Here is a 27245-nt window from a genome sequence, read left to right on the forward strand (position 1 = left end):
CCATTTCGGAGTTCATGGCTACAAGCCATTTTTCAGAGTCCGGCCCATCTTTACTTCCTTGTAAGATGACGGTTCATCATGTTCTATCAAGTATAGATCATGATACCTGTCAGAGTCCCTACCAAAATTAGATCTTGTAGACTTACAAGAGACAACATCCTCAGAAACGAGTGTATCTTATACAGATGGTGAGACTAAGACATCTCGTGAGTCTAATCTCTCCTCTACTATCTCAGTAGGCATAGGAGATACTTGCACATCTTGAACCTCTTCAAGATCAATCTTACTCCCACTATTTCCTTTGGACAAGAATTCTCATTCCAAAAAGACTCAATTCCGAGCCACAAACACTTTGTGCTCAGCAGGATTATAGAAGTAATACCCTTTAGTTTCCTTTGGATATCCTACAAAAATGCATTTGTCAGATTTGGGTCCTAGCTTTTCAGGAATCAATTTCCTGACATAAGCCTCACATCCCCAAATTTTCATAAAAGATAGCTTAGGAACACTTCCTGTCCATATCTCATATGATGTCTTTTCAGCTGACTTAGACGGACACCTGTTAAGTGTAAATGCATAAGTCTCAAGTGCATAGCCCCAGAAGGATATAGAAAGATTTTCATGACTCATCATAGACCGAACCATATCTAATAAGGTTCGATTTCTACTTTCAGAAACACCATTCCATTGTGGTGTACCTAGAGGGGTAAGTTGTGAAACAATTCCACAGCTCCTAAGATGGTCACCGAAATCTTGGCTCAAATATTCACCACCTCGATCAGATCGAATGGCTTTAAATGTCTTGCCCAATTGATTCAGTACTTCATTTTGGAACTCTTTGAACTTTTCAAACGATTCCGACTTGTGTTTCATAAGATACACATAGCCATACCTACTGAAATCATCAGTAAAAGTGATGAAGTACTGATATCCTCTGATACGTGCATTTTATATAGTCTTTTTAGGCCTCTTTATGCACGTATTTCTATGCTTTTATCGTGGTTTTATGCTACGAAATGCCCCGAATATGCTACTTTGGGTTATTATGTCTTATTTGCAGGTATGGATCCGAAAGTAGTGAAATCAAGCTATTTACCGTCCGTTTAGCATGCATTTGGAGGAAGAGATAATTCGGAGCTTGGAAAGTGCTATTTTGAGATGCGCATTGGAGTAAGGAAGTTAGGCGAGCCAAGAGAGTGCTTCAATTTGCTAGTTCCTGCTTGTAAGAGCCATATCTCGAGTTCTACAACAGTTATTAAGGTGATTCCAGTTGGAGGTGAAATCTTATCCTCTTAGCTTTCCAACGCCACCAACCACGCCTTATTTGTCCAAGTAACGAAGAAATGGCAGCCATTTGAAATTCAGTGCGCGAAGCAGGAATTTACATATTTGAGAAGTGCTCGATCGAGAACTATTTCTATTCGATCGAGAGCCCATTTGCTCGATCGAGAGCCACTTCTTCTCGATCGAGTGGTTTTAGGATGAATAAGTACTCGATCGACTATTTTTCCTTTCGATCGACCAGTTCCTTTTATGCCTTTGCTCGATCGAGTGATTTAGTTACTCGATCGAGTGGACTTTGCTACGGGCTGGGCTTTTTAGTCTAATTCCGTCATTAGGTTTAATTATACTCCTATTTTCTTATAAATAGGAGTTAGGATGTCATTAGTTATCATCCAGGGCTCTCCTCTTTTACTCTTAATACTCTGTCACTTTTACTTTGTTACTTTGCTCTTCCTTTTTAGGATCAAAATTCGGTAATTGTTTCTCTCCCTTTTCTCTTTCTTTTTAATGTTTATTTATTGTTCTTGTTTCTATTATTCTTGTTTCCCTTTAATTATGTCTAGCTAAATTCCGTAGTATGTTAGGATTAGGGAAGCCGTGGTAGCGATGTTTTAACTGACTTGAATAGGTTAGACTTGCGATAGGAATTGTATTAGGCAATTTAATTGTTATCCGGTCGAATGAATGCATGCAGGAGACCATAAATCTAGTTAACCCCGACCTAGATCGAAAGATTGGAAGGGAAGGCTTGCTTAATTACAATAGGGTATTGCAGTGAGGGCGAAAGTTAAGCTGTTTACGCTCTAGGGCGGTTTAAGGACCGAAAGGTGACGACCATAGCTCTTCTTATCAATAGTTTAATCACCTCAGTATTCCCGATAGTATAAGATCTGATAGCTGCCACGGTAGACCGACTCCTAGCATACTTCCTTCCTCTTCTTTGTTAATTCTCTTATTCATTTCTCTTCTTTGGCCTTTTTAGTTTAGTCAACACAATCAATTCAACCCCATTTGTGACATCGACGGATAGAATAGACAAATAGATAGTACACCGCCTCCCTGTGGAGATCGACCCTACTTACCGACTTCGTTAGTAGTACTTAGGTATTTTATTTTTGGTACGAAACGACAGTATCAAATTTTGGCGCCGTTGCCGGGGAGGCAATCTATTTATTTATTTGTTAAATTTTATCTGTTTTTAGCCTCAGGGGATTTTTCCCTTGAGGCCGTTCTGATCTTTTTCCTTGAGTGCTGTTTTGATAGGCCTTACAGGTACTACCTAGACAGTTCTAGGTGAAAGACCGTCAAAGGGAAGGCTTGAGTACCTTTGACCCGTCACCGATGTCCCATTATATGGAGCAGTAGGTGATCTGCTGCGGGAGATGTGGTCTGCGCCGAGCACAATGCAGTTTGTAGTTGTGCCGCCACATCCATCCTATCAATGGCCACCGCAACAAGATCCTCCTGAGATACAAGAAGAAGAGATTGCGGAGCTGAAATCCTTGATGGAGACACTTGCATTCCAAGCGCAAGAATACTTCTCGCGAATTGATAAGCTCGAGTCTGCCAGTTGCTCGTTTAGCGCTGAGATGGAGATAGAAGAGATCGCGGAGTGGACATATTCAGTGGCGACACTTGTATCACAAATGCAAGAGTGCAACAAAAATATGGACGCTCGATTCCATGAGCTCGAATTTGTAGTTGCTCGGTTAGCGGTGAGATGCAAGAAGAAGAGGTATACCTTCGAGAGCGGTTTCTCCCCGAGAAAACCGTGTTGCCCAATCGAGGATGACCTCTATGACTCGGATGACGAGTTTCTATCATATTTCACTGCCTCATGCGAAGATTTCAGCGCTGTACAGGAGGAATCACTCGATCGAGTGACTTATATTAGTCGATCGAGTGATTTTCCAGGAGAGACTGCTCGATCGAGTGAAATTGCTGCTCGATCGAGTGGAAATCGGAGGAAAGCGCTCGATCGAATGAAGATTCTACTCGATCGAGTAGTTTGGCCATTGGGAGCTTTGGTTCGTCATTTGGGCTTGATTTTGATGACGATTTTGACGATGACAACGGTTATGGTGAGTCTCCCTTATTCAAAGCCGAGTTAGATGCGCTTGAGGCCGAGATTTACGGGACAGACTCCACTAAGGACGACAAAAGGACAGCTGAGTCGATAATTACTCCTAGCACGGAAGAGGTAATGAATTCTTTTATCTATGATTCCGTCATTAAGAGTGATCAACCTGAGGTAGTAAACGGTAATTTCATTATTTTTTGTAAATTGCCTCGTCTTATTCATGCTTCCTTTTTCAAAGCTATACCCCCTCATATGTGGACGCATAAATTAGCAATTTCTCACCATCCTTGTCATTTTAAAATTGTTAATCTAATTTGGAGCCCTAAATTATTGACAATTGCTCCCGCGCTCCTTTATTTGGTGGATAAATTTAGGAGCGCCCATAGGAAATTTGTTAGACTTAAATATTTACATATTTTTATTTCCTATTCTGTTATTCCACTTTGGTGCTACTTATGCTGTTGTGTAGCACATGCGCAGCTATTTGACAGGTTGCTGCGCGCTTTGAGCTTTTTTGATTGTGACTAATTAGAGAGGCTCGAAGAAAAAGAAGGTCGAGCTGGGACCTGACTGAAGCTAGCGCTACCCGGGAGGCAACCCGGCAATTTTATTCTGCATTTTATTTCATTTAAGTTGTAATAAATGGTTTTATACCATAGACTATCTCAGTTAAGCTTGTTTTTGTTAGTTTGCGGGCTGTTTTAATTGCATTTTGCAGGAATTCGTCGAGCATCACTCGATCGAGTGGTTTTGCCCACTCGATCGAGCACTGTAGTTAAAGGATTCACTCGATCGAGTGATTAATCACTCGATCGACCACCTGCAGATTAGAGAACCACTCGATCGACCACTATTCCAGTCGATCGAGCAGTTTTGGATGCCCAGTTTACTCGATCAGCCACTGTACGACTTCCATCGAGTGTTATTGACTTGGATTAGCTTCCTGAGACGGTTTTCCGGGCCCTTAGCAACCTCCCATGTTCATGGTCGGTTTGGGGAGGCCCCCTTATTCGCGCTATTTTGTGAGTCTTTCCGCATTTACTCTCTTTCTCCTTCAGTTTGCATTTCCTTTCCATGTTTTGGTACAATGGGGGCATTGTACGGTTTGGTTTGGGGAGGTTATGCATCCATATCTGTGTCTGCATATTGTTTTCATTGCATTTCTGTTATCACGTTTAATTTTCTGTTTGCACTGTTATTTATTTCTATAAAAATTCAAAATTTCAAAAAAATTTTGAAAAATTGTTATAAAATTCAAAAAAAATCACGTTTATTTCTGCATATAGGTTGAGTCGGAACTGTAGATTTCAATGATGAAATTGCACTGCAACTGTCTTTTTGCTTAAGCCTTGCATTGAACTATTATCTTTTAGCTTTGTCTTTTGCATATCTACGAGTTAATGTTAAAATTTAGCTAAACAAATAGACTTGACCTGAAATTTTGGCAACCTACTTATAATTTCTAAGATTTAGAGCCATATAAACTGGTGTCATTGTGACCAGTTTCATGTAGGATTGTGAGTAGTTACTCCTTGCATAACATGTATCATTAATTTGCACATATATGAAATTCAATTGCTTTTTGCCGTCATACATTCGGGTTAGTGGTTGGTGTCACATGCAGGGAGGTGCTTACATTTCCCTTTCTTTCATTTTTACCCATAAACTCCACATTAGCCAAATTTGCCTGTTGACCCTTAACTACATTCCAAATTTAGCCTGCCTTGTCAAGCTAGTTTAGATTGTTCTGCGGTATACTGTCTATTGCATCAAATTTTGGCTCGTATTCTGTTGATTCGGAGTTGGTAATTTATGAAGAAAGGGAGGATGATGAAAGAAAAGGAATACGAAAAAGAAAAAAAAGAAAACGAAAAAAAAAAAAGAAAAAAAAAGTTGAAATGAAAAAAGAAGAAACCGAAAAAAAATAGAAAATTCGAAAAATTTGAAAAAAAAAGATGTTGTTTGTTGATTAGTCGGTTTCTGCTCCTATGTTCTATCTTATATCATTTGAGGAGTATTATCAGTTTGGTTTGGTGAGATTTTGTGCCAATTGAAGTGCATGTGCTTAGATTCATAATTGAGTTGGAAATGGATATGTCTCATATGGTTCTGTTTAGGTACTAGCTTGATCACCTATACCTCCACATTCCCATAATTGTTTTGCCTTTTCTTACCCATTGCCTCACTTTACCATATTTTTGTAAGCCCTCGGCTGTGACAGGACCTCGTTTGGTTGGAATGTACGTTTGGTAGCTAGAATTGTCTATCATATTAGTTGCATGCATGTTTATGTGGGTCGTAGTCTAGGTGAGCGACTATTTTTTCTTTCTCTCATACATATATGTCACCCTTTGCTTCATGAGAGAAGAGTGACCCGTGAGAGTCCATTATTAAAGGTCTTGCAAGGTCGACGGTTCAGCTTTATTTATAAACATCTTATAACTCGTTTGCATTTGACTGTTTGCTATAAGTGTTAGTTTGCTTGCATTAAATTGGCTTAAGTGGGCATTTGTAGCTAGCTCTGAGTTATTTTTCCGTTCCATTAGCGTATAGTTTTGAGTTTACTCGAGGACGAGTAAAGGTTTGGTTTGGGGAGATTTGATACGTGCATTTTATATAGTCTTTTTAGGCCTCTTTATGCACGTATTTCTATGCTTTTATCGTGGTTTTATGCTACGAAATGCCCCGAATATGCTACTTTGGGTTATTATGTCTTATTTGCAGGTATGGATCCGAAAGTAGTGAAATCAAGCTATTTACCGTCCGTTTAGCATGCATTTGGAGGAAGAGATAATTCGGAGCTTGGAAAGTGCTATTTTGAGATGCGCATTGGAGTAAGGAAGTTAGGCGAGCCAAGAGAGTGCTTCAATTTGCTAGTTCCTGCTTGTAAGAGCCATATCTCGAGTTCTACAACAGTTATTAAGGTGATTCCAGTTGGAGGTGAAATCTTATCCTCTTAGCTTTCCAACGCCACCAACCACGCCTTATTTGTCCAAGTAACGAAGAAATGGCAGCCATTTGAAATTCAGTGCGCGAAGCAGGAATTACGCGCTGAGAAGTGCTCGATCGAGAACTATTTCTATTCGATCGAGAGCCCATTTGCTCGATCGAGAGCCACTTCTTCTCGATCGAGTGGTTTTAGGATGAATAAGTACTCGATCGACTATTTTTCCTTTCGATCGACCAGTTCCTTTTATGCCTTTGCTCGATCGAGTGATTTAGTTACTCGATCGAGTGGACTTTGCTACGGGCTGGGCTTTTTAGTCTAATTCCGTCATTAGGTTTAATTATACTCCTATTTTCTTATAAATAGGAGTTAGGATGTCATTAGTTATCATCCAGGGCTCTCCTCTTTTACTCTTAATACTCTGTCACTTTTACACTGTTACTTTGCTCTTCCTTTTCCGGATCAAAATTCAGTAATTGTTTCTCTCCCTTTTCTCTTTCTTTTTAATGTTTATTTATTGTTCTTGTTTCTATTATTCTTGTTTCCCTTTAATTATGTCTAGCTAAATTCCGTAGTATGTTAGGATTAGGGAAGCCGTGGTAGCGATGTTTTAACTGACTTGAATAGGTTAGACTTGCGATAGGAATTGTATTAGGCAATTTAATTGTTATCCGGTCGAATGAATGCATGCAGGAGACCATAAATCTAGTTAACCCCGACCTAGATCGAAAGATTGGAAGGGAAGGCTTGCTTAATTACAATAGGGTATTGCAGTGAGGGCGAAAGTTAAGCTGTTTACGCTCTAGGGCGGTTTAAGGACCGAAAGGTGACGACCATAGCTCTTCTTATCAATAGTTTAATCACCTCAGTATTCCCGATAGTATAAGATCTGATAGCTGCCACGGTGGACCGACTCCTAGCATACTTCCTTCCTCTTACTGTTAATTCTCTTATTCATTTCTCTTCTTTGGCCTTTTTAGTTTAGTCAACACAATCAATTCAACCCCCATTTGTGACATCAGACGGATAGAATAGACAAATAGATAGTACACCGCCTCCCTGTGGAGATCGACCCTACTTACCGCTGACTTCTGTTAGTAGTACTTAGGTATTTTATTTTTGGTACGAAACGACAGTATCATCCTCCCCTAGCTGTATGACTCATCGGACCACATACATCAGAATGCATTAGTCCTAACAAGTCTGTTGCCCTTTCATTTTAACCACTGAAAGGTGTCTTTGTAATCTTTCTAAGTAAACAAGATTCGCATATATCGTATGATTCATAATCAAACTGATCCAAGAGTTCATCTTTATAGAGCTTTTATATGCGTTTCTCATTTATATGGCCAAGTCGACAATGCCATAGATAAGTAGGATTAGAGTCCTTAGATTTCAATCTTTTTGCTTTATTAATGTTATAAACCTGCTTAGTTAAATTGAGAACATACAAGCCATCATAAATATAAGCTTGACAATACACAATACCATTTAGCGAAACGGAACAACATTTGTACTTTATTAAAATATCAAAATCTTTCAAGTCCAAAAAAGAAACGGAAATAATATTCCTGCTAATGGCAGGTACATGATAACAATTATCCAGTTCAATAACTAAGCCACTTGGCAATTCTAAATAAAATGTCCCTATAGCTAAAGCAGCAACTCTTGCTCCATTGCCCACGCGCAGGTCCACTTCACCTTTTTCCAATCCTCTAGCGTTTCCAAGACCCTGTACATTACAGCAGATATGAGAACCACATCTAGTATCAAATACCCATGATGTAGAGCAACGAGTAGTAACATATACTTCAATAACATTAATACCTGAAGAAGTGGAAGCACCATTCCTCTTCTTCTTGTCCTCCAAATATTTGGCACAATTCCTCTTCCAATGCCCCTTTTTCATTACAGTAATGACAAAGGTCCTCAACACTCTTCTTCACAACTGGCAACTTTTGAGTATTAGGCTTAGGATCAGCCTTGGTAATAGTCAAACCAGTTACCTTAGCCTTTCCCTTGCCCTTACCTTTGCCTTTAAGGTCCTTACCTTTCCGTACCATGAGTACTTCAGGAGTTGGAACCTTTTTGATGTTAGGCTCTGCAGTCTTAAGCATTTCGTGTAACTTCTGCAGTGGTCTCTGCAGATCATGCATGTTATAGTTCAACACAAAATCTTTATAGACAGGTGGCAGAGACTGAAGTATAATATCTGTCGCCAACTGTTGGCTTATCCCAGCATCTAGCCTCTCTAAGTTATCAAAATAACTTATCAGCTTCATCACATGCGGGCTGACTGGGTCTTTATCACCCATCTTGAAATCAAATATTGCCTTGACAGTATTATATCTCTCAGTTCTAGCTTGCTCCTGAAACATCGCTTTCAGGTTATTGATCATATCAAATGCAGAATCCATGTTTTCGTATTGCTTTTGAAGCTCGGAATTCGTGGTAGCTAGTATGAGACAACAGACATCAATGTTGTCCTTTTCGTGCGGAATATACGTCATCTGAATGGCATTATCAGCATCAGAATCGGGCTCGTCAGGATACTCCTTATGAAGGACGTATTCCTTTCTCTCCTGTTTGAGAACAATTCTCAAGGAGCTATACCATTCCAGGAAATTTGAACCATTCAATTTTTCCTTTTCTAGTACGGATCGTAGTCAAAATGAGTTTGTAGACATATCTACAACAGAGAAAAAATGCATACTATTAATATGCTGAAAATGTAACAAAATCAATGTTGTCCTTTTCGTGCGGAATATACGTTATCTGAATGGCATTATCAGCATCGGAATCGGGCTCGTCAGGATACTCCTTCTGAAGGACGTATTCCTTTCTCTCCTGTTTGAGAACAATTCTCAAGGAGCAATACCATTCCAGGAAATTTGAACCATTTAATTTTTCCTTTTCTAGCACGAATCGTAGTCAAAATGAGTTTGTAGACATATCTACAACAGAGAAAAAATGCATACTATTAATATGCTGAAAATGTAACAAAATCTTAAAACAGATTTAAGAAAAGACCATACAAACAACCCTCATGTATGCATGACATTCCAGAATCCTAAGTAATCTGTGATTTGAGTGAGCTTTAGCTCATTGCCCAAAACACAAACACAAAGGTAGACATCACCATGTCAATCATATCACCATATGACTTCCAGTTTGTTAGTTAGTCATCATATGACTACCAACTCTTTGCCTCAAAGCCCAAGTCTGACTTGATAGCTATGTTAAGCGAACCAAACTGAACCGCATAGGTAACCATTACCTATATACTCAATTCACATAATCAGCAAAGCACCGCTTTGGCAGTCACTTTAACTAACGATGCGAACTTGTTGTAGTGGTTAGATATGGAAAGGCATTGCTTAATATTCCAGAGGGATAAATGCAATATACTTGGGTCTCAGACATGGCTTTAGGTCACTACGTTAGTCCATTGTTGCACTAGCTTTAGCTATAACATTGACATGTGACTTAAGTTGTATTAGTTTCAGCTATAACATTGAGCCACGATCTCAAAATTATACCAGCTTCAACTATAACTTTATCACCAGCTCAGAGTTATGCCAATTCCAGCTATAACATCGAGCCATAATCTCAAGGTTATACTAGTTTTAGCCATAACTCTGGCCATATTTGTCAATCAATTTGGACTAACACACGACCAAAACCAATGTAAATCAAAATGATTTATAATCAAGAGACAATTTTCCATAATTGCTATTTAATTGAACAATTCATTCAAAACAAACAAGACTTGATGTCTTAAAGGATTGCTTTAATATCCCGATCAAAGAAACCATTTTCCCAATTCAAGATATAAAGCAAGTGTCCAAAATGATTCGTAATTGTAAAATAATTCATAATCATAATCAATTCAATGTTTAGACAAAATACAACAAAAACAAGGCCAAAAAAACGATTTTCAAATAAAATCAATAGGTTTTGATAGGAAATAGGCAGACACGACCAAAAAATGACCGGTTCCTAACCGGTATTGGCTTACCCATCTCGGAACCGGAAAGAACACAGTCAAACCATTCCTTTTAAATCAAAAACCAAGCTAAAACATGCAAAACGTGCTATAATGTTAAACAGAACGGTTCGCATTAAAATAAACCGGTTTTTAAAAACCTAAAAACCGGTTACCCGTCAATTAGGGTCCATTTAATTCGGAACCGGTCCGTTTAACACAAAAAGCAGATCAAAACTAGTCGAAACAATTTCGACAATTGTGTTATCATGCTAAACCGATTTGTTCAACCTTTTAAACCAATCAATTAAGCCATGTTTTTCGACTCTTAGCTCATGGTTTTGGCCTCCCTTCATCTTATTTCATTCGAGTCTTGCCTTAATAATATTAGGGCTCATCATCAATAATAAAATAGCATCTTAGGGTTTTAGAAAAAAACGATTTTAGGGTAAAATATACTCTAATTCAAAATTAGGGTTTATATAATTTCCAATTTCATAATTTCCAATTTCATAATTTACAGTATTAAATTCGCAAATTGAAACTACTCTAAACATGTTTCTAATAGATCTACAAGTATTCATATTCATCATATCAATTGAATCTCCCATAATCAATTATGGGGCAAGATTCAAGTCGATTTGAATAATACTACGCGACAAAGGCTCTGATACCACTGTTGGGGTTTTGTACACCCTATGAGCCCGGATCTAATCGCAAGTATTATATAAATTAACATAGGAAATAAGATGAATCACATACCTCTTAGCGCAGCGGAATAATAACGATAATAAGAAGTATATTTGATGTAGAAATCCAAAACCCCAGACGAATAATAAGCACCCCACTTGTGATGCCTCTACCGGTATCCACACAGATACTAATCTGCGCCTCGTATGCTAGTACTGAAGGGAGGAAATCTAACTTGGAGAAAACTCATTTTCTCTCTCTTAGTGTATCTCTCTTTATGTCAGACAAAAGAATAATACCCTAATTAGGTTTGTCACACAAACCCTCTTTATATAGATGAGTTACATAGGTTAGTTTCCTAAACCAGGGGGAAAGAAAAGCGTAGCTGGGCCTAATCATTATTAGAGCCCGGATAGTATTAATTATAAGTCCGACTTATAATTATATTAATCCCGTACCTTTTATGTGTGATCCAATAGGCCCATTTAAGACTATCAGATACGTAAACCACCTTACGTGTCAAACCGACATTGGCCTCTAGCAAGGCATATCGATTACATAGACTTAAGTGAGTTAATTCGTATAGGACAGTGGACATAACTCCTTCATTAAAAATATTTAAAGTCTAGAGATAAATCAAAAATTATTCAGATTATATTGAGTAGTAGATTATAATGGTTGATGATATCACTTTAAAATATACAAGATCATTCGTGTTTATACTTGAAAATGAAAATGTACATAATTAATGAGGGGTGTTTGGTTGAAACTTTTAGAATGGATTGGAATGGATTCAATCCATTCTAGTGTTTGGTTGAAAGTTTTTGGAATGGAGTTAGAATCCATTCCTATTCCCATGTTTCCACTCAAGTTTCTAACTCCATTCCATAATATTACTACCTCTATATCCATTTCAGAGTCGAACCAAACACTCATGAGCAAGTACGGGGTTCTAACTCCGTACCACTATGGTATCACAATCCATTCCATACCATTCCAATATTTTGAACCAAACGACCCCTTGTAATGTCATGACAAAACAAGTGTCATAGCATATTTCAGAGTAATATCATTGCCTTAGGTTATTAAAAAAGGCTAGATCCTTACTAAGAACTTCTAAATTATTAGACAAAAGGTAAAGAAAGCAGTCGAAGACGTTGCAACCGAGGAAGCGGGAATTCTTGTTCGAGTCTCTTCGTCCCTCTCGCTTTCAGACCGTTCCCATCGAAAACATAAGAGAAAGCTGCAAGAACCCCGTTATTTTGAGACATGAATTCCCCGAAAGTGACAGCTAAGATAGAGAGGGGGAGTCTGGGCAGTGAGACTTTGTTTTTTGATTTCACTAGTCAAAAGTGATTTGCGGCTAGGGACTCCTTTCTTTTTTTATTGGATGATGGAACCTTTCTTCTTGCGGGCATTGGTCAACCTGCTCTTGAGAGTCATCCCTTTGTTACTTCATTTGATCTTCTTGCATTTTCTTTGCTCGCTTCATATAGGTTTTAGCGACGATGTTCACATACTTGTCGGGGTTAAACTTTTCAAAGCTGGACGTTTTATCTTACTTCAAAATCATTCTCATCAAAGGCTTTTTATTTTACTAGTCATGCTAAATTTCCATGAACTTTTATGAGCAAATCTCGTGGGATCAAACCTTAAAATGATTATGTATTTAATTGAATACTTATTTTAATTTGTTAAAGTAATATTAAATAACCGTTAATAGTATAAAAGGTCACGAAGGAAAGGGGTAGTTAAAAACCTGACTAATAACTTAGCGTCTGGAAAAATAATTATCAATCTAATTAGTCTAAATGACCACTAACAATTATATAAAAATAAAAATTAGTAGAAAATATATATATATATATATATATATATATATATATATATATATATATATATATATGATCACCTTACACCGACAATAAAACAATTTTATTATAAAGTTGTAACATTCTGTTTGATGTTATGAGTGTTTTGATATCGCATTTTCTAGTGGATAATATGTTACAGAGCTAGCAGCGTTTGTGGATAGTATTTGTTAGTGTTTGGAGTTGGTGTCGAGAGAGACTATAATGTAGTTGATACGATATCGTGAGCCTTGTTGTGGAGGTAGGCATAGTTGGTGGAGTTGGTGTTAAGAGTTCATGTTTGACAGGTGGGGTTTCGTTTTGAGTTCCTAGTTGCGTTGTGGTGTCTTGATCGAGTTAGTATGTTTGTTTTTATGTACGGATTGAATTTCGGGGACTAAGTTCTTTTTAAGGAGGGAAGACGGTAATACTACCGTTTTCTATGTCTATGGGTACTCTATCGAGTGGGGCTTACTCTGTCGAGTAAGTATTTTTTTATACGAAACATTAGTCTGTCTGATGGGTACTCGATCGAGTATGGGTGGCACTCGATCGAGTAAGTTAGTTACTCGATCGAGTAAGTGAGTTTTACGGGTTATTTTGTCAGGTTTTGATAGTAACGCGAGAAGGATATAAAATCATCTTTCGTCAGTTTCTCTTCATTTTACCTTTTTCTAAGTTTCTTAAAGAGTGAAAGCATGTTACGTTACTCTCCTCTTTCGCATTGCTATCAAATCCTAAGGGTTAGAGTCGTCGGGTCGTTGAGTTCTTTACGCCATTGAGACCGTCGCTTTGTGGGTAAGATCCTAGTATAGTTTTTATATCGTTTTATTGATTTTAGTTGAAACCCTAATTGGGTAATTTGGGGGTTTTGGGGAGAATGGTTGATGTTAGATTGTGATTGTATGATTGTGTGTTTATAGGAGATGATTTCGTTGAAGAACGATTGTGGTTAGCTGATTGTGACGATCTTGGTGATTGCTGTTCCAGGTAGGGTTTCCCTACTCAGTATTAATTACATGATGTGTTTGGTGGTTTCATTGTGATTATTGTTAAAGTATATTGTTGGTGGTTGTGACGGTTGTTGGTTACATTGTTGGTTGTATCGTTGATTAATATCGTTGATTGTTGTTGTATCTGTCTGTGGTATTCGGGGGTACGTCCCTGGCTGAGTGGAGTCACTTGCGGGAGTGGCTTCACGCCCTTGATTCGCCTTCTGTGGAACCCGCCACAGAAGGGATGTGCACATTAATGAACATGGGTTTATCGCTCGATGAAGATGAGCGGGGCTTAGGTGGGAACGGCTGCGGTCCCCCACTGGCGGTGTGGAGTATCTGTTACGATGGGTACTCTGGCAGGGCTACACACTTTAGTGTGTAGTCAGTTGTGTGGAGATTGATTATGGAGACTGGGTTTGTTCTGTGTTGAGTTGTTTTGGCATTTGATTTGTTGTGGTTTGTTTTTATGTAAATAGTACTGACCCCGTTTAAATGTTTTAAAAACTGTGGTGATCCATTCGGGGGTGGTGAACAGTTATTGAGCAGGTATGAGATGATGCGTATGGGATAGCTGGGATGAGTCACCACGTTGCAATTTAGAAGTCTTCCGCTGTGTCTGACGCTTGATAGTATTTTGACAGTAGACAGTTTTGAGAACTTGTATTATTGCCCTATTAGTGAGATTGAATCTCCAAAATCCCTTAATTAGAAGCCAATCACAAGGAAATCACACTTAATAATTGACCCAACTTATTAATTCCTCTAGTGGAAATCACACACATAGATTAATTAACAAGAAGATGAAGCAATAGGAATCTAATAGGTGCAATTACTCACAATGAAATCACAATTAATGAGCAATCACAACTTAATCTCTCAAATGTTAATTAAACCAAGAAGAAATCACATTCATTAGTCTAATAACAAGTTGTTGCAATATGGGATTACAAGAAAATCACACTTAATAAAGCCAACAACATGTAAATTAAGGAACTTGGCAAGATTAAGTAACAAGGAAATCAAACTTAATTACCAAAATCAAACAAGGATTCCAAAATTAAGCAATTAAACACAAGAGATTAAGAACAATAATGATAATTAAGGAAAGATTAAGGAGTCTTACAACCAAAGATTACATCTTTGAGTCGGATTAAGATGAGGAGATTAGTTCTCCATAGTAGATCTAAACCCAATCAAAAGATGAATAATTCCCAAAATTACAACTTGATTAATTAAAGTGAGCATAAGATGTCTTAACCTAGAGGAAAACATCCTATATATAGCCTAACATAACCTAATAATCATGGGCTTCACATAGGCAAAGCTCGTAACACAAAACGGAACCAACCCAGAAAACTCGCACCGTGCGAGTTCTGGGGTCTGGAAACTCGCACGGTGCGAGAAAGGCCCTGGAATGCGTTTTTCAATTGTTGCTTGCTTGATCCTTGGAAGACTTTCTCATGGTATTTCTTCAATGCTCCTTCTTCACCTTTCTTTGGACGCCTTTCTTGGTCTCTTGGCTCCTCATTCTTCGCTAGAAATCGTGCTAAATGATAAGGCATTCGAAATTGGTTAAATAACGTGAAAATCGTTAAAAACCGTCACCAAACGTTACCAAATGAGCTCCAAATAAGGCCAAAACAATGTAGAAATAGGAGCTCATCAGGGTGTCACAAAAGTCGTCTCATAATAGACCAATTTAAGAATTAAGCTACAAAACTAGATGTCCAATTCAGCGACCTTAATGCACTTCACCTCACAAACAAGGGCCCAGTCAACTTCCCAAATCTTCTTTTCTTTCCAAACTCTTCTATATGGAGGCTTGCACTCTTGCTATTTTTTGCTTTTGGGTGCATTTGGGGTTACTTCAATCTAATCAACTATGCATTGCAGATTTTAGATTGATAAAGAGAAATCTAGCAAGTAATTAACATGTCTTGAGTTACGAAAAAGGTGAGAGAGATATTTGATATAAGAGTTAGTTTTCCTTTTCGTTTGAAATAATAAAACAAAATTTTAAGACCATTTTACAGTCAAATGTAATCACTTTTGGAAAACAACTTGCCATAAGCCATGACATTAGCTAGATCATGGTGGTTACATTTGTCTATAAAATAGTCACAAAATTCCATCGTATTTGTTTCAAACTGAATTGGCCATTTGAAAGAAGAATTTGCCTTGATGTAATACCATTTAGTACGCCAAATAACTCACACAAATCAATACAGATAATAGCACAAAATATTCGAATGCGTGTTTAAAACATATTAGTTATGTTATTTATCATTATTTGGTACTTACAATGGTGGATCTTGAGATAAACAATACGGGGGTCAAGGTTTAAATTCTTTTTCTTTTTTTTTTTGACGGTAAGGTTTAAATTCTTAATATCGTGTGTGACTGGAGACATGGATAGTTGAGTGATTATTTATTCATTAAATTAAAAATATACATAAGTTTAAAGAGTCGGGGAACCAGCTCCTCCCGACATAACTAGGTCCTTCACTATTTTGTTATGTATAATTAACGAAATTATCTAACTTAAGTTTCTCAATATACTCGTAATTCTGTCAACTTTGATGAAATATGTGTAGACTGTAGACGAAGTTCAAAGACGATAAGACATTGGGGTCACTCTTATAATTCCGAAGTTATAAAAACGTTACAATTATAATTATAATTATAATTATAATTTAAAAAAGGAGGATTATATGTCGGTAAGTTGATAATATTTTCATAAATCATTGTTTATTAAATGTTCAAAGTCACAGTCTTTGACAACAATAAAAAGAAGCCGATCACATTGTTTAATTAGTAGTCATATGATTCTTACATGTCATACGTGTCTAAAATCTCTCGTATCACGATTGCGCAAAAACTTTGTTATTTCAGGATAGATCACCATTCATTCAAGACTTCAAAGACAATTTTGTTTTACTCTTTCGGTTTTTGTTTCTATGACGTTGTTGTTTTTGAGACTCGTTGACTTTAATTTTAATAAAAATATAGTAGCTTAAAAATTATAAAAATTAATTCATTATAAAAAAAACTTTTATTTGAATATACATTTCATGATATTTTTCCGTATATTTTAAGAGATATTGAAGAAAGAATGAAATATCTCGAAAAATAAAAATGATATATATGAAAACATTCGAGAAGTAGTTATTACTTATTACGATAATTTTAGCGAAACCTAGAATCACGAGGAGCCAATAATGGATTTATGGCGATTATACTTTTGTCGGAAAAAATGGCGAGGAATTGAAGATTTGAAGTAGCAAAGGCGTGGTAAAGCAATGAAGACTGAAGAGAGGTGAATAAAGTCACGTGTAAGACGCCGCAACGCACGGGACGGTGGTATTTTATTTGTAGAAAGGAAGAGTCAACCTCCTTTTTGACCATTTATGGACGAAACTACCTTTTTCTATTTTCCTCTTTCTTTCTAATTGGTCTCCCTTGTGACGGATTACCATTTGTGGCGGATATTTTGTGAGATAAAATGGTAACAAAATGGGTTAGTGGAGAAAGGGGACCACATGAATAGTGTTGCAGAGAGAGAAAAAGTGGGTACTTTGTGAGGTAAAATGGTATCCGTCACTCAAGAGTGACGGATAGGTGCCGTCACAAACAAGAATTTGTGCTTTCTTTATTTATTCAGTAAGAGACTGTTTTCCGCTAAATTAGTAAGAGACAAAACATGAAAAATAGAAATTAAATAACTCCCTCCTTTTATCATGTAAAAGAGATCTCAATAATGATATTAAGAGATCGTCTTTTCTAAAATTTTTGTGTTTTTTCTTTTACTCATTGATGTAGCAAATGATGCTTTTTTTTTTTCCATTTTATTTACTCCTCTTCCTCCATTCTTTTGAGTTGCGGATTTATGTGACTTTTGGTCGCAAGTTGTCAAGTATTGCAGGTAATTTTGGAATTTAGAAGTTTGCTTTTGCTTTTTAAGTCGCATTCTGTCCGTGGGGGGCTCGACCGAGTACTTCCCTTCACTCGGCCGAGTACTGCCCACTTGGTCGAGTATCCTTGTCAATCGACCGAGTGTGTTGTTATGTGCCCCGTATTCGTGCTACATGATCCATTGTAGTTTTGTAGATTTTGCGTAATGTCTTGATGTTGTGATACTCCGTGATGTATGAAATGGTCACGATTGTGTCATGATTGAAAATTGGGTCGAACGTGGAACCCAAAGTGATGTAGGTGTGTATATGATGGTGACATGAGTACTATTTTATGTGTTCCGATTTGTTATTGTTGGGGTACAGAGTACGGAAGCGAATAAATTCAACCAAAGATTTAAGAGAAATAATAAAAAGACAATAAAAATAACACCAAGATTTTAGGTGGGAAAAACCCTCTTTAAATAAAGGTAAAAAACCACTGGCGAGAGAACCAAGTATTTCACTATAATGATGTGGGCGTACAAGGATAGTTTTCTTAAAGACTATAAAAATAGTCAAGCTAATAAACTTTTGTAAAGTGTTAAATATTAACACTCAAAATAATCATGGAGATTGGTAATAATGGAGGAAGAGAAGATATATTTTGTGTTGAATTATTGTGAATTTTACTGTGATATTTTTGAGGAGAAAAAGCCACTATTTATAGTGTTTTTGGGAGTAAATGTCATAATGCGTTAGCCTTGCAATTTCACCAAATTTCACGCATATACATTACTCCATCATCAGTTGAATGCATTTTCCATAACTTCAAAATATGTTGCATGAACACACATTACTCCAGCATAAGTTATTGTATGTTTCTCATAAACTCACATATTTCAATTTATTGAAATGATAAATGTGAGGCATAACTTCGATAATCTCCACCTTGACTCACATTTTCACTTGAAATAATCTCTCTCGCCAATGAAACCTTGTTAGGTGTGAATAATACCAGCTAAGTCCAAGCAATGGTCAAACTTAGCTGTTGTGAGTGGTTTGGTTAGCATATCTGCAGGATTCTCAGTTGTATGAACCTTTTTGACGGTTAGATTTCCTGCCTCAACAATATCTCGGATAAAATAGCGCTTGATATCATCGTGCTTGGTTTTTGAGTGATACTTGCTATTTATAGTCAAGTAGACTGCACTTTCACTATCACAAAATATTACACGAATATCTTGTTTTAAACCAAGCTCGCTCATGAAGCCTCAGAGCCATATCGCCTCTTTCATACCTTCAGTCGCAGCAATATATTCTACTTCAGTTGTTGATAAAGCCGCAATGACTTGTAATGAAGAATACCAACTAATAGCAGAGCCACAGAGAGTAAATAGATGGGCTGAAAGTGACCTTCTCCGATCCAAATCGTCGCCGTATTCAACGTTAACATAACCAACTACACCTCCGGATCAACTCTTTGCTTATCAAATACCAAACCAATATCAGAAGAACCCTTTAGATAATGAAGAATCCATTTAACGGCTTCCCAATGTTCTTTGCCTGGATTGTGCATAAATCTGCTAACCACACTAACAACATAAGCCAGATCATGCCGAGTGCACACCACGACATACATAAGACTCCCAACGGCATTTGAATATGGGATATGAGACATTCGTCTTGTTAGATTCTTTAACTCTCTTATTAGACTCTTCTATTATAGATCTAAGTTACTTGTTAAATTAGATGATAAGAATCTAGTTGCATGCAAACAAAATAACAAGAAATAAAGAGAGAAAATAATGTTTCTTACATTCTGAAGGACAGATTAATGGGCACAAGGTAGGACACCTTCCTAACCTTGTTCTTGAGCTTAACAAGATGGATGATCCCCCAAGATTCAAATTAGAAACTCTCCTTTTGATTGCACCCAAGATTTCACCCAAATATTTCTAGTAATATTAACTAGATATTACAAGAAAATAAACCCTTAAATATTATTTGTATTACTACTCTAGTAATCAATGAAAATAATATTGTAGTGAGAGTTTTTAGAGAGAGATTGCATGTAAAATTTTCATGAGGAAAAATGAGCAACAAAATGATCTTATTAATACCCCCCCAAAATCGGCACCTCCTCTCACATAGTGGGTGGATTCTTTTCCTTATTTTAATCCATGCAAAAATAGGTAATGAGTATATTAGAATAGGTCTTTGTCATAAGCATGCAAGTAGTATGATGATTACATGCAAGTGGATGACTAAAGAAAAGACAAAAATAAAATGTTGTCCAACAACATAATATTTTCGGCCAACATGTGCAATATGGTCCATTTTTGATTTTGTAATGTTTGTCACACAAATGTAAAATCATATACTTATTTATCTTATATAAATAAGTATTAGTTTGATCATATAACAATTATATAATATACACTAATAATTAATATACACTTAACTCTTAAGTGATAATTATGTCATTATATTAATATATAATGGGTCCTATAATGTAACACCCCATACTCCAAGTGCCTTACCAGGACCACTCAGGTATAAGGATACTACCATCTCGGTTACCCGAGGCATGATAATCATAAGTCAATGAAGAAACATACTTTATTGAATAAGTTTAAGTGATTACATAATAAAACCAACTGTAAGCAAACTACAACTGTTCTCAAACTATAAACCAATTGAAAGGAACTGTCCTAATAAACACAGCGGAAGACTAAAGACTCTGATATGTGATGACTCCATCCCCAGCTAGATCCCACGCGTATCCAAGATATACCGCTAACAATCGCTCACCACCCCGAATGGATCACCACAGTTTTTAAAACATTTAAACGGGGGTCAGTACTAATCACACAATTTATATACATATCACAATAAGATAAACAGACAAACCGAATCATCACACACACACACACACCACCAACCAATTCCCATCATCTCAATCGATCGTCCTTTGGACCGGACCCGCGATGGGGGACCGCACCGTTCCCACCTAAGCCCCGCTCATCATACCGAGCGATAACCCTGTCCATTAATGTGCACATCCCCTTCCGTGGCGGGTTCCACGAAGGGCGAAACTAGGGCGTGAAGTCACTCCCGCAAGTGACCCCACTCAGCCGAGAACGCATCTCGAGAACCATCAACATCAATCACAACCACAAACACAGTATAATCATCATATCAAACAACCAAATACAGCACATCACCAATATCCCATTATGGGACTAATACTAAGTAGGAAATCCTACCTGGAAAGCATAATTATCAGACGGTCTCTACAGCTGTATAAAAAAGGCTCTTCTACAAAACCTCCTCCTATCATACAAACATACAAACACTACCGAATCACAATCTACACAAAAACCCCCAAATCCCTAAATTAGGGTTTAACCAAATTAAAGGAAAGACAATAAAAAGGGTACATAGATCTTACCCTCGATGCAAGGAACTCAACGGTATAAACAACGACAAGAACTGACCGTCTGAACTCCGGGAATTGCTAAGAATGCGATTAAGAAGATGAACTTGTTTGCTTTCTCTCTTAAACAGAAATTTAGGTTTTGTAAAAGTGATTTAGAATAATGACGACGAAGCTTAAATACCTTAATCGCATAATTAACAAAACCCGAGAAAACTCCCCGTAAAACCGGACACTCGATCGAGTACCCAAGGTACTCGATCGAGTACCCCCTACTCGATCGAGTGCCCCTGACTACGCGATCGAGTACCCAACAGTCGAAACTATTTTATTTCGCAACTTACCCTTACTCGACAGAGTAAGGCCTACTCGATAGAGTACCCCAAGACTTATAAATACGGAGTATTACAGTCTTCCCTCCTTAAAAGGAACTTCGTCCCCGAAGTTCAACCCATACTCTAAAAACAAACATACTAACTCGATCAAGACATAACAACGTGACTAAGAACTCAAAACGAAACTCCAACCCAAACATGAACTCGTAACGCCAACTCCACTAACTATTCCTACCTCCACAACATGGCTCACGATATCGTATCTACCACATATATATATCTCATATGACACTAACTCCATACATAACCAACTACATAAACATCAAACGAAATGTTACATTCTACCACCCTTAAAAGGAACTTCGTCCTCGAAGTTTACTCACACTCATAACCTCATCCTCCAACCGTCAACACTATCGAAGTATTCTCGCATTCCTAACCTCGAACTACTATAAGCACGTCCATGACCTTTTAACACTATCAACCACAACCTATACAAAACTATACCTTATGCTACACCAACACTCTACTTCCAAATATACTACCATATGTACAACCATCAAAATCTCTTTTATCGCATCCTACTCCTCTTAAGATAAATGTTACGTCCTCGTAACTCACTAATACTAAATCCTAGATATATCTTTCCCTTTTCTCATCACCACCGCATGTCAAAGATAATCACCTATAACCTAAACACTCGCCATGCACATATCCAAGGCTTTCTTACTTAAACATTTTTCATACCTCAACTCATACGGCACACCACCTAATCTATACCATAAAACGCGTGGCAAAAATACCATACTAACTCTCCATTCTTCTTTGCAAAACAACATACCTCTCTATGTAAGGCACCTATCTCCCAAAAGCATAACTCACGATCTACACTCGTTACGTACACTCACACTAGATCCTCAAGTTCTTTCCTTCATTACCACAAAACTCATACACAACTTAACATGACACTATTTCCTCCAACACCCTACACTCACTGCCTCAACAAAGGATTATGAACCACCTGCATCTATCAGGTCATTACCACACATGTTTTACGAATCACTTGCCATTACCATGTCCACTAAAGCCTTATCTAGAACAAGATCAAATTTCTTCAGTAACAACCTCTCACAACCGCGTCTTATCAACAGGATATCACTATACCATGACAACAACGAAAACATATACAACTCTATTTCATACCATATTCTACCCTGATTCTCAAACTTAAACTGGTAAAGAAAATATCAATAACAAAACAACTGTCTATCTGTACAAACTGAAACTCACAGGGAGCAACATCAAACAAAACAACAATCTATGTATCACTGGTATGCACTTTCGAAACCTCGTATCATAATCATCCCGCCTACTCCACCACAACCGGTGACGGCATCACAACACCGCCACCAACAGCCACACCGTAGTGCGAAAATACCCGCATCACAACACTAAATATCGTGCCCGGATCACCACCCGAGGCACAACAACCACATCGATAGACATCACAATCGTATACAACTCCCATAAACACCGACTCGAATAACTTTTCGAGACAAGAAAAACTTACTCAAATCCACTTTACTAAATCATAACACAACATATTTTATGAATTAAACAGATAATAACCTCGTGAATATCATCCCCTTACCATATCACAGATTGACATGTATCATGAATACAGACAAGCATAACTAGTCATGCCAAATCAGTCAAATTATTAACCTTTTTAAACATCGTTCCATTACGTTCTCGTATCCAACATGTATTACGAGAAAATTGAGACAACAACATTATAACTATCACACCATATCGCTTCTTGTGAGGTCACAACCTCACACAAACATTTATACACATCATAGACCCGTAATCACATCCAACTGGTGTCGGGTCCCGATCACGTAAGTTACCACTCAACATAGGTTACCTACGCCCGAGCTTAACTCATATGCCCCTCACAATATTTTCCCCTATTCGCACAACCATCACTTCTTGTCAAGTATAACCATACCATTACTATTCAACTATTAGCATCCGCCTCATCTAACCACATCTTATACCTTCTCACAACTATACACAATAATCAGGTCCCTACCAAATCAACCTCTTTTGAATTGCTACCTTTCTAATATCCCATCACTCTTAACCCTTAGTCACAAACCATAACACCACCACTTTGTCCAGGACATCAAACCTCTTTCACTCATCTCTAAACATCACGATTTCTTTCCTATCTTCGGTTAACATTCCAAATAACTATCATCAAATTCACCAACAAAATTTACATCAACATCATTCCCAATACTGTCTTATTTGTATTGTCATCCAACTCTCCACCAAATATCTCGTATCCTGCCAATACTCCACCAACTTATTACTCCCTTAATTCCTCGAAACTCATTATCAATCATATTGTCCTGAAACTTCTATATAATCATTAGCTAATATCCTCATGATAATATCATAAATCTCGACGATTCCTAACTTCTATATCACATAACTCTGGTCAACATTTTTCTCAGCTTACTTTTATCCTTCTTTTCTCTTTACACTCAACAATAACAATTAATAGCTCAACTCCTTATTCCTTCTAGCTAACTCTTTAGTAATCCAGTTACCCCAAAACTCAAATTCCCTTATTTTCTACCGATATCATCTCACTCTTTCTTACCATGGATCTTCTCTTATTATGCTATCACTCACTCACACTTATCACTAATTTGTCCATAAAATCAACGTTTAAAGTTCAAACAATTACATCTCCCTTTTTACATCTCTAGAAATCAAAATTCTTTTTGTACCGTTAATTGCCCAAGGAAATCCCACAGTGGTTTCACCTCTTAATAAACCAAATCTCCCCAAACTCCCTCACTGTCTACAAATCCACCTCGCGACATGTCTCCACAAAGTTCACTATATACCCCTCTCCTCAACCCCTTTAAAACGAACTTTCACTATGTATATTCTTAACCCACACGACTCCTAACCATCCCCCTCCATGATTCTTTACACATCTCAAGCTGCCACCATTTGCGTCCCTCATTTCAATCTTTTCATTCTCACGTTCCATAAACTCACATCATCCCTTGCCCACATTCATTTACTTTTACATTACCCAACATACAAACATATCGCTCATCTCATCTCACAAAACATGCTCTATGTCTCAATAAACCATACCAATCTTCCTTTTCTTTTTCCACTATTTATCACAACACATATAACTTATGTCCTCCCACCGAACTCCTACTCACCACATGTGCCACTCACTTCACCATAAGATTGGGTAACTTACGTATCAAGACCAACATACATGTAAAACAATGCATAAAGAAGCAAAATAACATCTTTGAATTAAACATAATATGCACGAAGTCAAAAAGGTAAGCATATGACCCAAAACAGGGTCACTAGATCGAAATAGGCCACTCGATCGAGTAAGGGACTTACTCGATCGAGTAGGTGAAGATCAGAAGCACGTAAAACAATTCACCAAGGCCACTCGATCGAGTAACTAACGTACTCGATCGAGTGCCCCCTTACTCGATCGAGTACCAAGGATACTCGATCGAGTACCCCAATTCTCAGCACTGTCCAGTTTTCGTAAAACAGTCATAACTCACTCATTTCTTGGTCGTTTTGGGCGTGTGACCTATCGTTAGAATCGTAAAAGGACAAGCTATCACCTCCAATTGGAATCACATCAAAATAATTTATGCATCTCAAGTTATAACAGTTTAAAGACAACTTTGCTGTAATCAGACGACATAACTATTTGATTTTTACTTCTAAACAGCTTAAACAACAACCAAGCAAACTAAACCAGTCCAAAACTCATAAAACCAGTATTCATAATCATATGTTACTATTTTCAAAAGCCAAGCAACAACATTCATCATGCACATAGCTTATCTAACTTGCCAATTATGACTTACCCTCATGTTTTTATTCTATCACTTTTCGTAAACAAAATAACAAATACATGACATCAAGTCCCCTATTCACATGTTACTACCACGATAATTCATCCTTTTTCCACTAATTCATCCATCATACCACATATTTATCCACCATATTCGTTCAACATATTCACTCAGCACATGTTCAATTCACACTCCCAACCTTCTGTACTTTTACTCAACACGACAACAACAACATGTATACTTACACATCGCTTTATATATATATATATAGACAAAACACTTTTCCTTACATAATTATAACGTGCCAAATTACATGTATCAATCCTTATACTTTCATGCTTTATAATCAACCAACATACAATTCACGTCATCATCATCAATTCATGCAACATACTACTACATAGATACACACAGCACACAATATGCACATAACGATCCCGACACATATCCCATGGTGACCGGTTCAAAATTGTAGGGCGAGTTCGCGACTTTAGGACGTCTCCCAAGTCATTGCATTAGCTCCTACAACCTTTACCCCGGGTTCATTTTAATTGACTCCCTAGATTCATTAGATTCATTGGTTACAGGTTTCAGGATCGTCTCTCTGATACCATTTGTAACACCCCCATACTCCAAGTGCCTTACCAGGACCACTCAGGTATAAGGATACTACCATCTCGGTTACCCGAGGCATGATAATCATAAGTCAATGAAGAAACATACTTTATTGAATAAGTTTAAGTGATTACATAATAAAACCAACTGTAAGCAAACTACAACTGTTCTCAAACTATAAACCAATTGAAAGGAACTGTCCTAATAAACACAGCGGAAGACTAAAGACTCTGATATGTGATGACTCCATCCCCAGCTAGATCCCACGCGTATCCAAGATATACCCTTAAAATCTGCTCACCACCCCGAATGGATCACCACGAGTTTTAAAACATTTAAACGGGTCGAGTACTAATCACACAATTTATATACATATCACAATAAGATAAACGGACAAATTGAACCGTGTCACACACACACACACCACCAACCAATTCCCATCATCTCAATCTCGATCGTCCCTTTGGACCCATTACGCCGATGGGGGACCGCAGCCGTTCCCACCTAAGCCCCGCTCATCATACCGAGCGATAACCCTGTCCATTAATGTGCACATCCCCTTCCGTGGCGGGTTCCACGAAGGGCGAAACTAGGGCGTGAAGTCACTCCCGCAAGTGACCCCACTCAGCCGAGAACGCATCTCGAGAACCATCAACATCAATCACAACCACAAACACAGTATAATCATCATATCAAACAACCAAATACAAAGACATCACCAATATCCCATTATGGGACTAATGCGAGTAGGAAATCCTACCCGGAAAGCATAATTATCGACGGTCTCTCAAATTTTGTATCAAAAAGGCTCTTCTACAAAACCTCCTCCTATCATACAAACATACAAATACTACCGAATCACAATCTACACAAAAACCCCCAAATCCCTAAATTAGGGTTTAACCAAATTAAAGGAAAGACAATAAAAAGGGTACATAGATCTTACCCTCGACGCAAGGAACTCAACGGTATAAACAACGACAAGAACTGACCGTCTGAACTCCGGGAATTGCTAAGAATGCGATTAAGAAGATGAACTTGTTTGCTTTCTCTCTTAAACAGAAATTTAGGTTTTGTAAAAGTGATTTAGAATAATGACGACGAAGCTTAAATACCTTAATCGCATAATTAACAAAACCCGAGAAAACTCCCCGTAAAACCGGACACTCGAGCGAGTACCCAAGGTACTCGATCGAGTACCCCCCTACT

At 37.6% G+C, this 27245-nt stretch overlaps 1 protein-coding gene across 1 annotated transcript; it reads right to left on the minus strand.

Moving 5' to 3' along the window:
• Positions 1–330: 330 nt before the first annotated feature.
• On the minus strand, positions 331–9585 carry LOC141638108 (uncharacterized). Its single transcript, XM_074447537.1, has 5 exons — positions 9520–9585; positions 9082–9158; positions 8139–8918; positions 7763–8074; positions 331–892 (listed from the first exon to the last, which is right to left on the minus strand). The coding sequence occupies exons 1-5, from the start codon at positions 9583–9585 to the stop codon at positions 331–333; spliced, it is 1797 nt and encodes a 598-aa protein (XP_074303638.1).
• Between the last annotated feature and the right edge of the window lie 17660 nt (positions 9586–27245).

The sequence above is a fragment of the Silene latifolia genome, chromosome 2 (assembly GCF_048544455.1).
Source record: "Silene latifolia isolate original U9 population chromosome 2, ASM4854445v1, whole genome shotgun sequence".
Lineage (NCBI taxonomy): Eukaryota > Viridiplantae > Streptophyta > Magnoliopsida > Caryophyllales > Caryophyllaceae > Silene > Silene latifolia.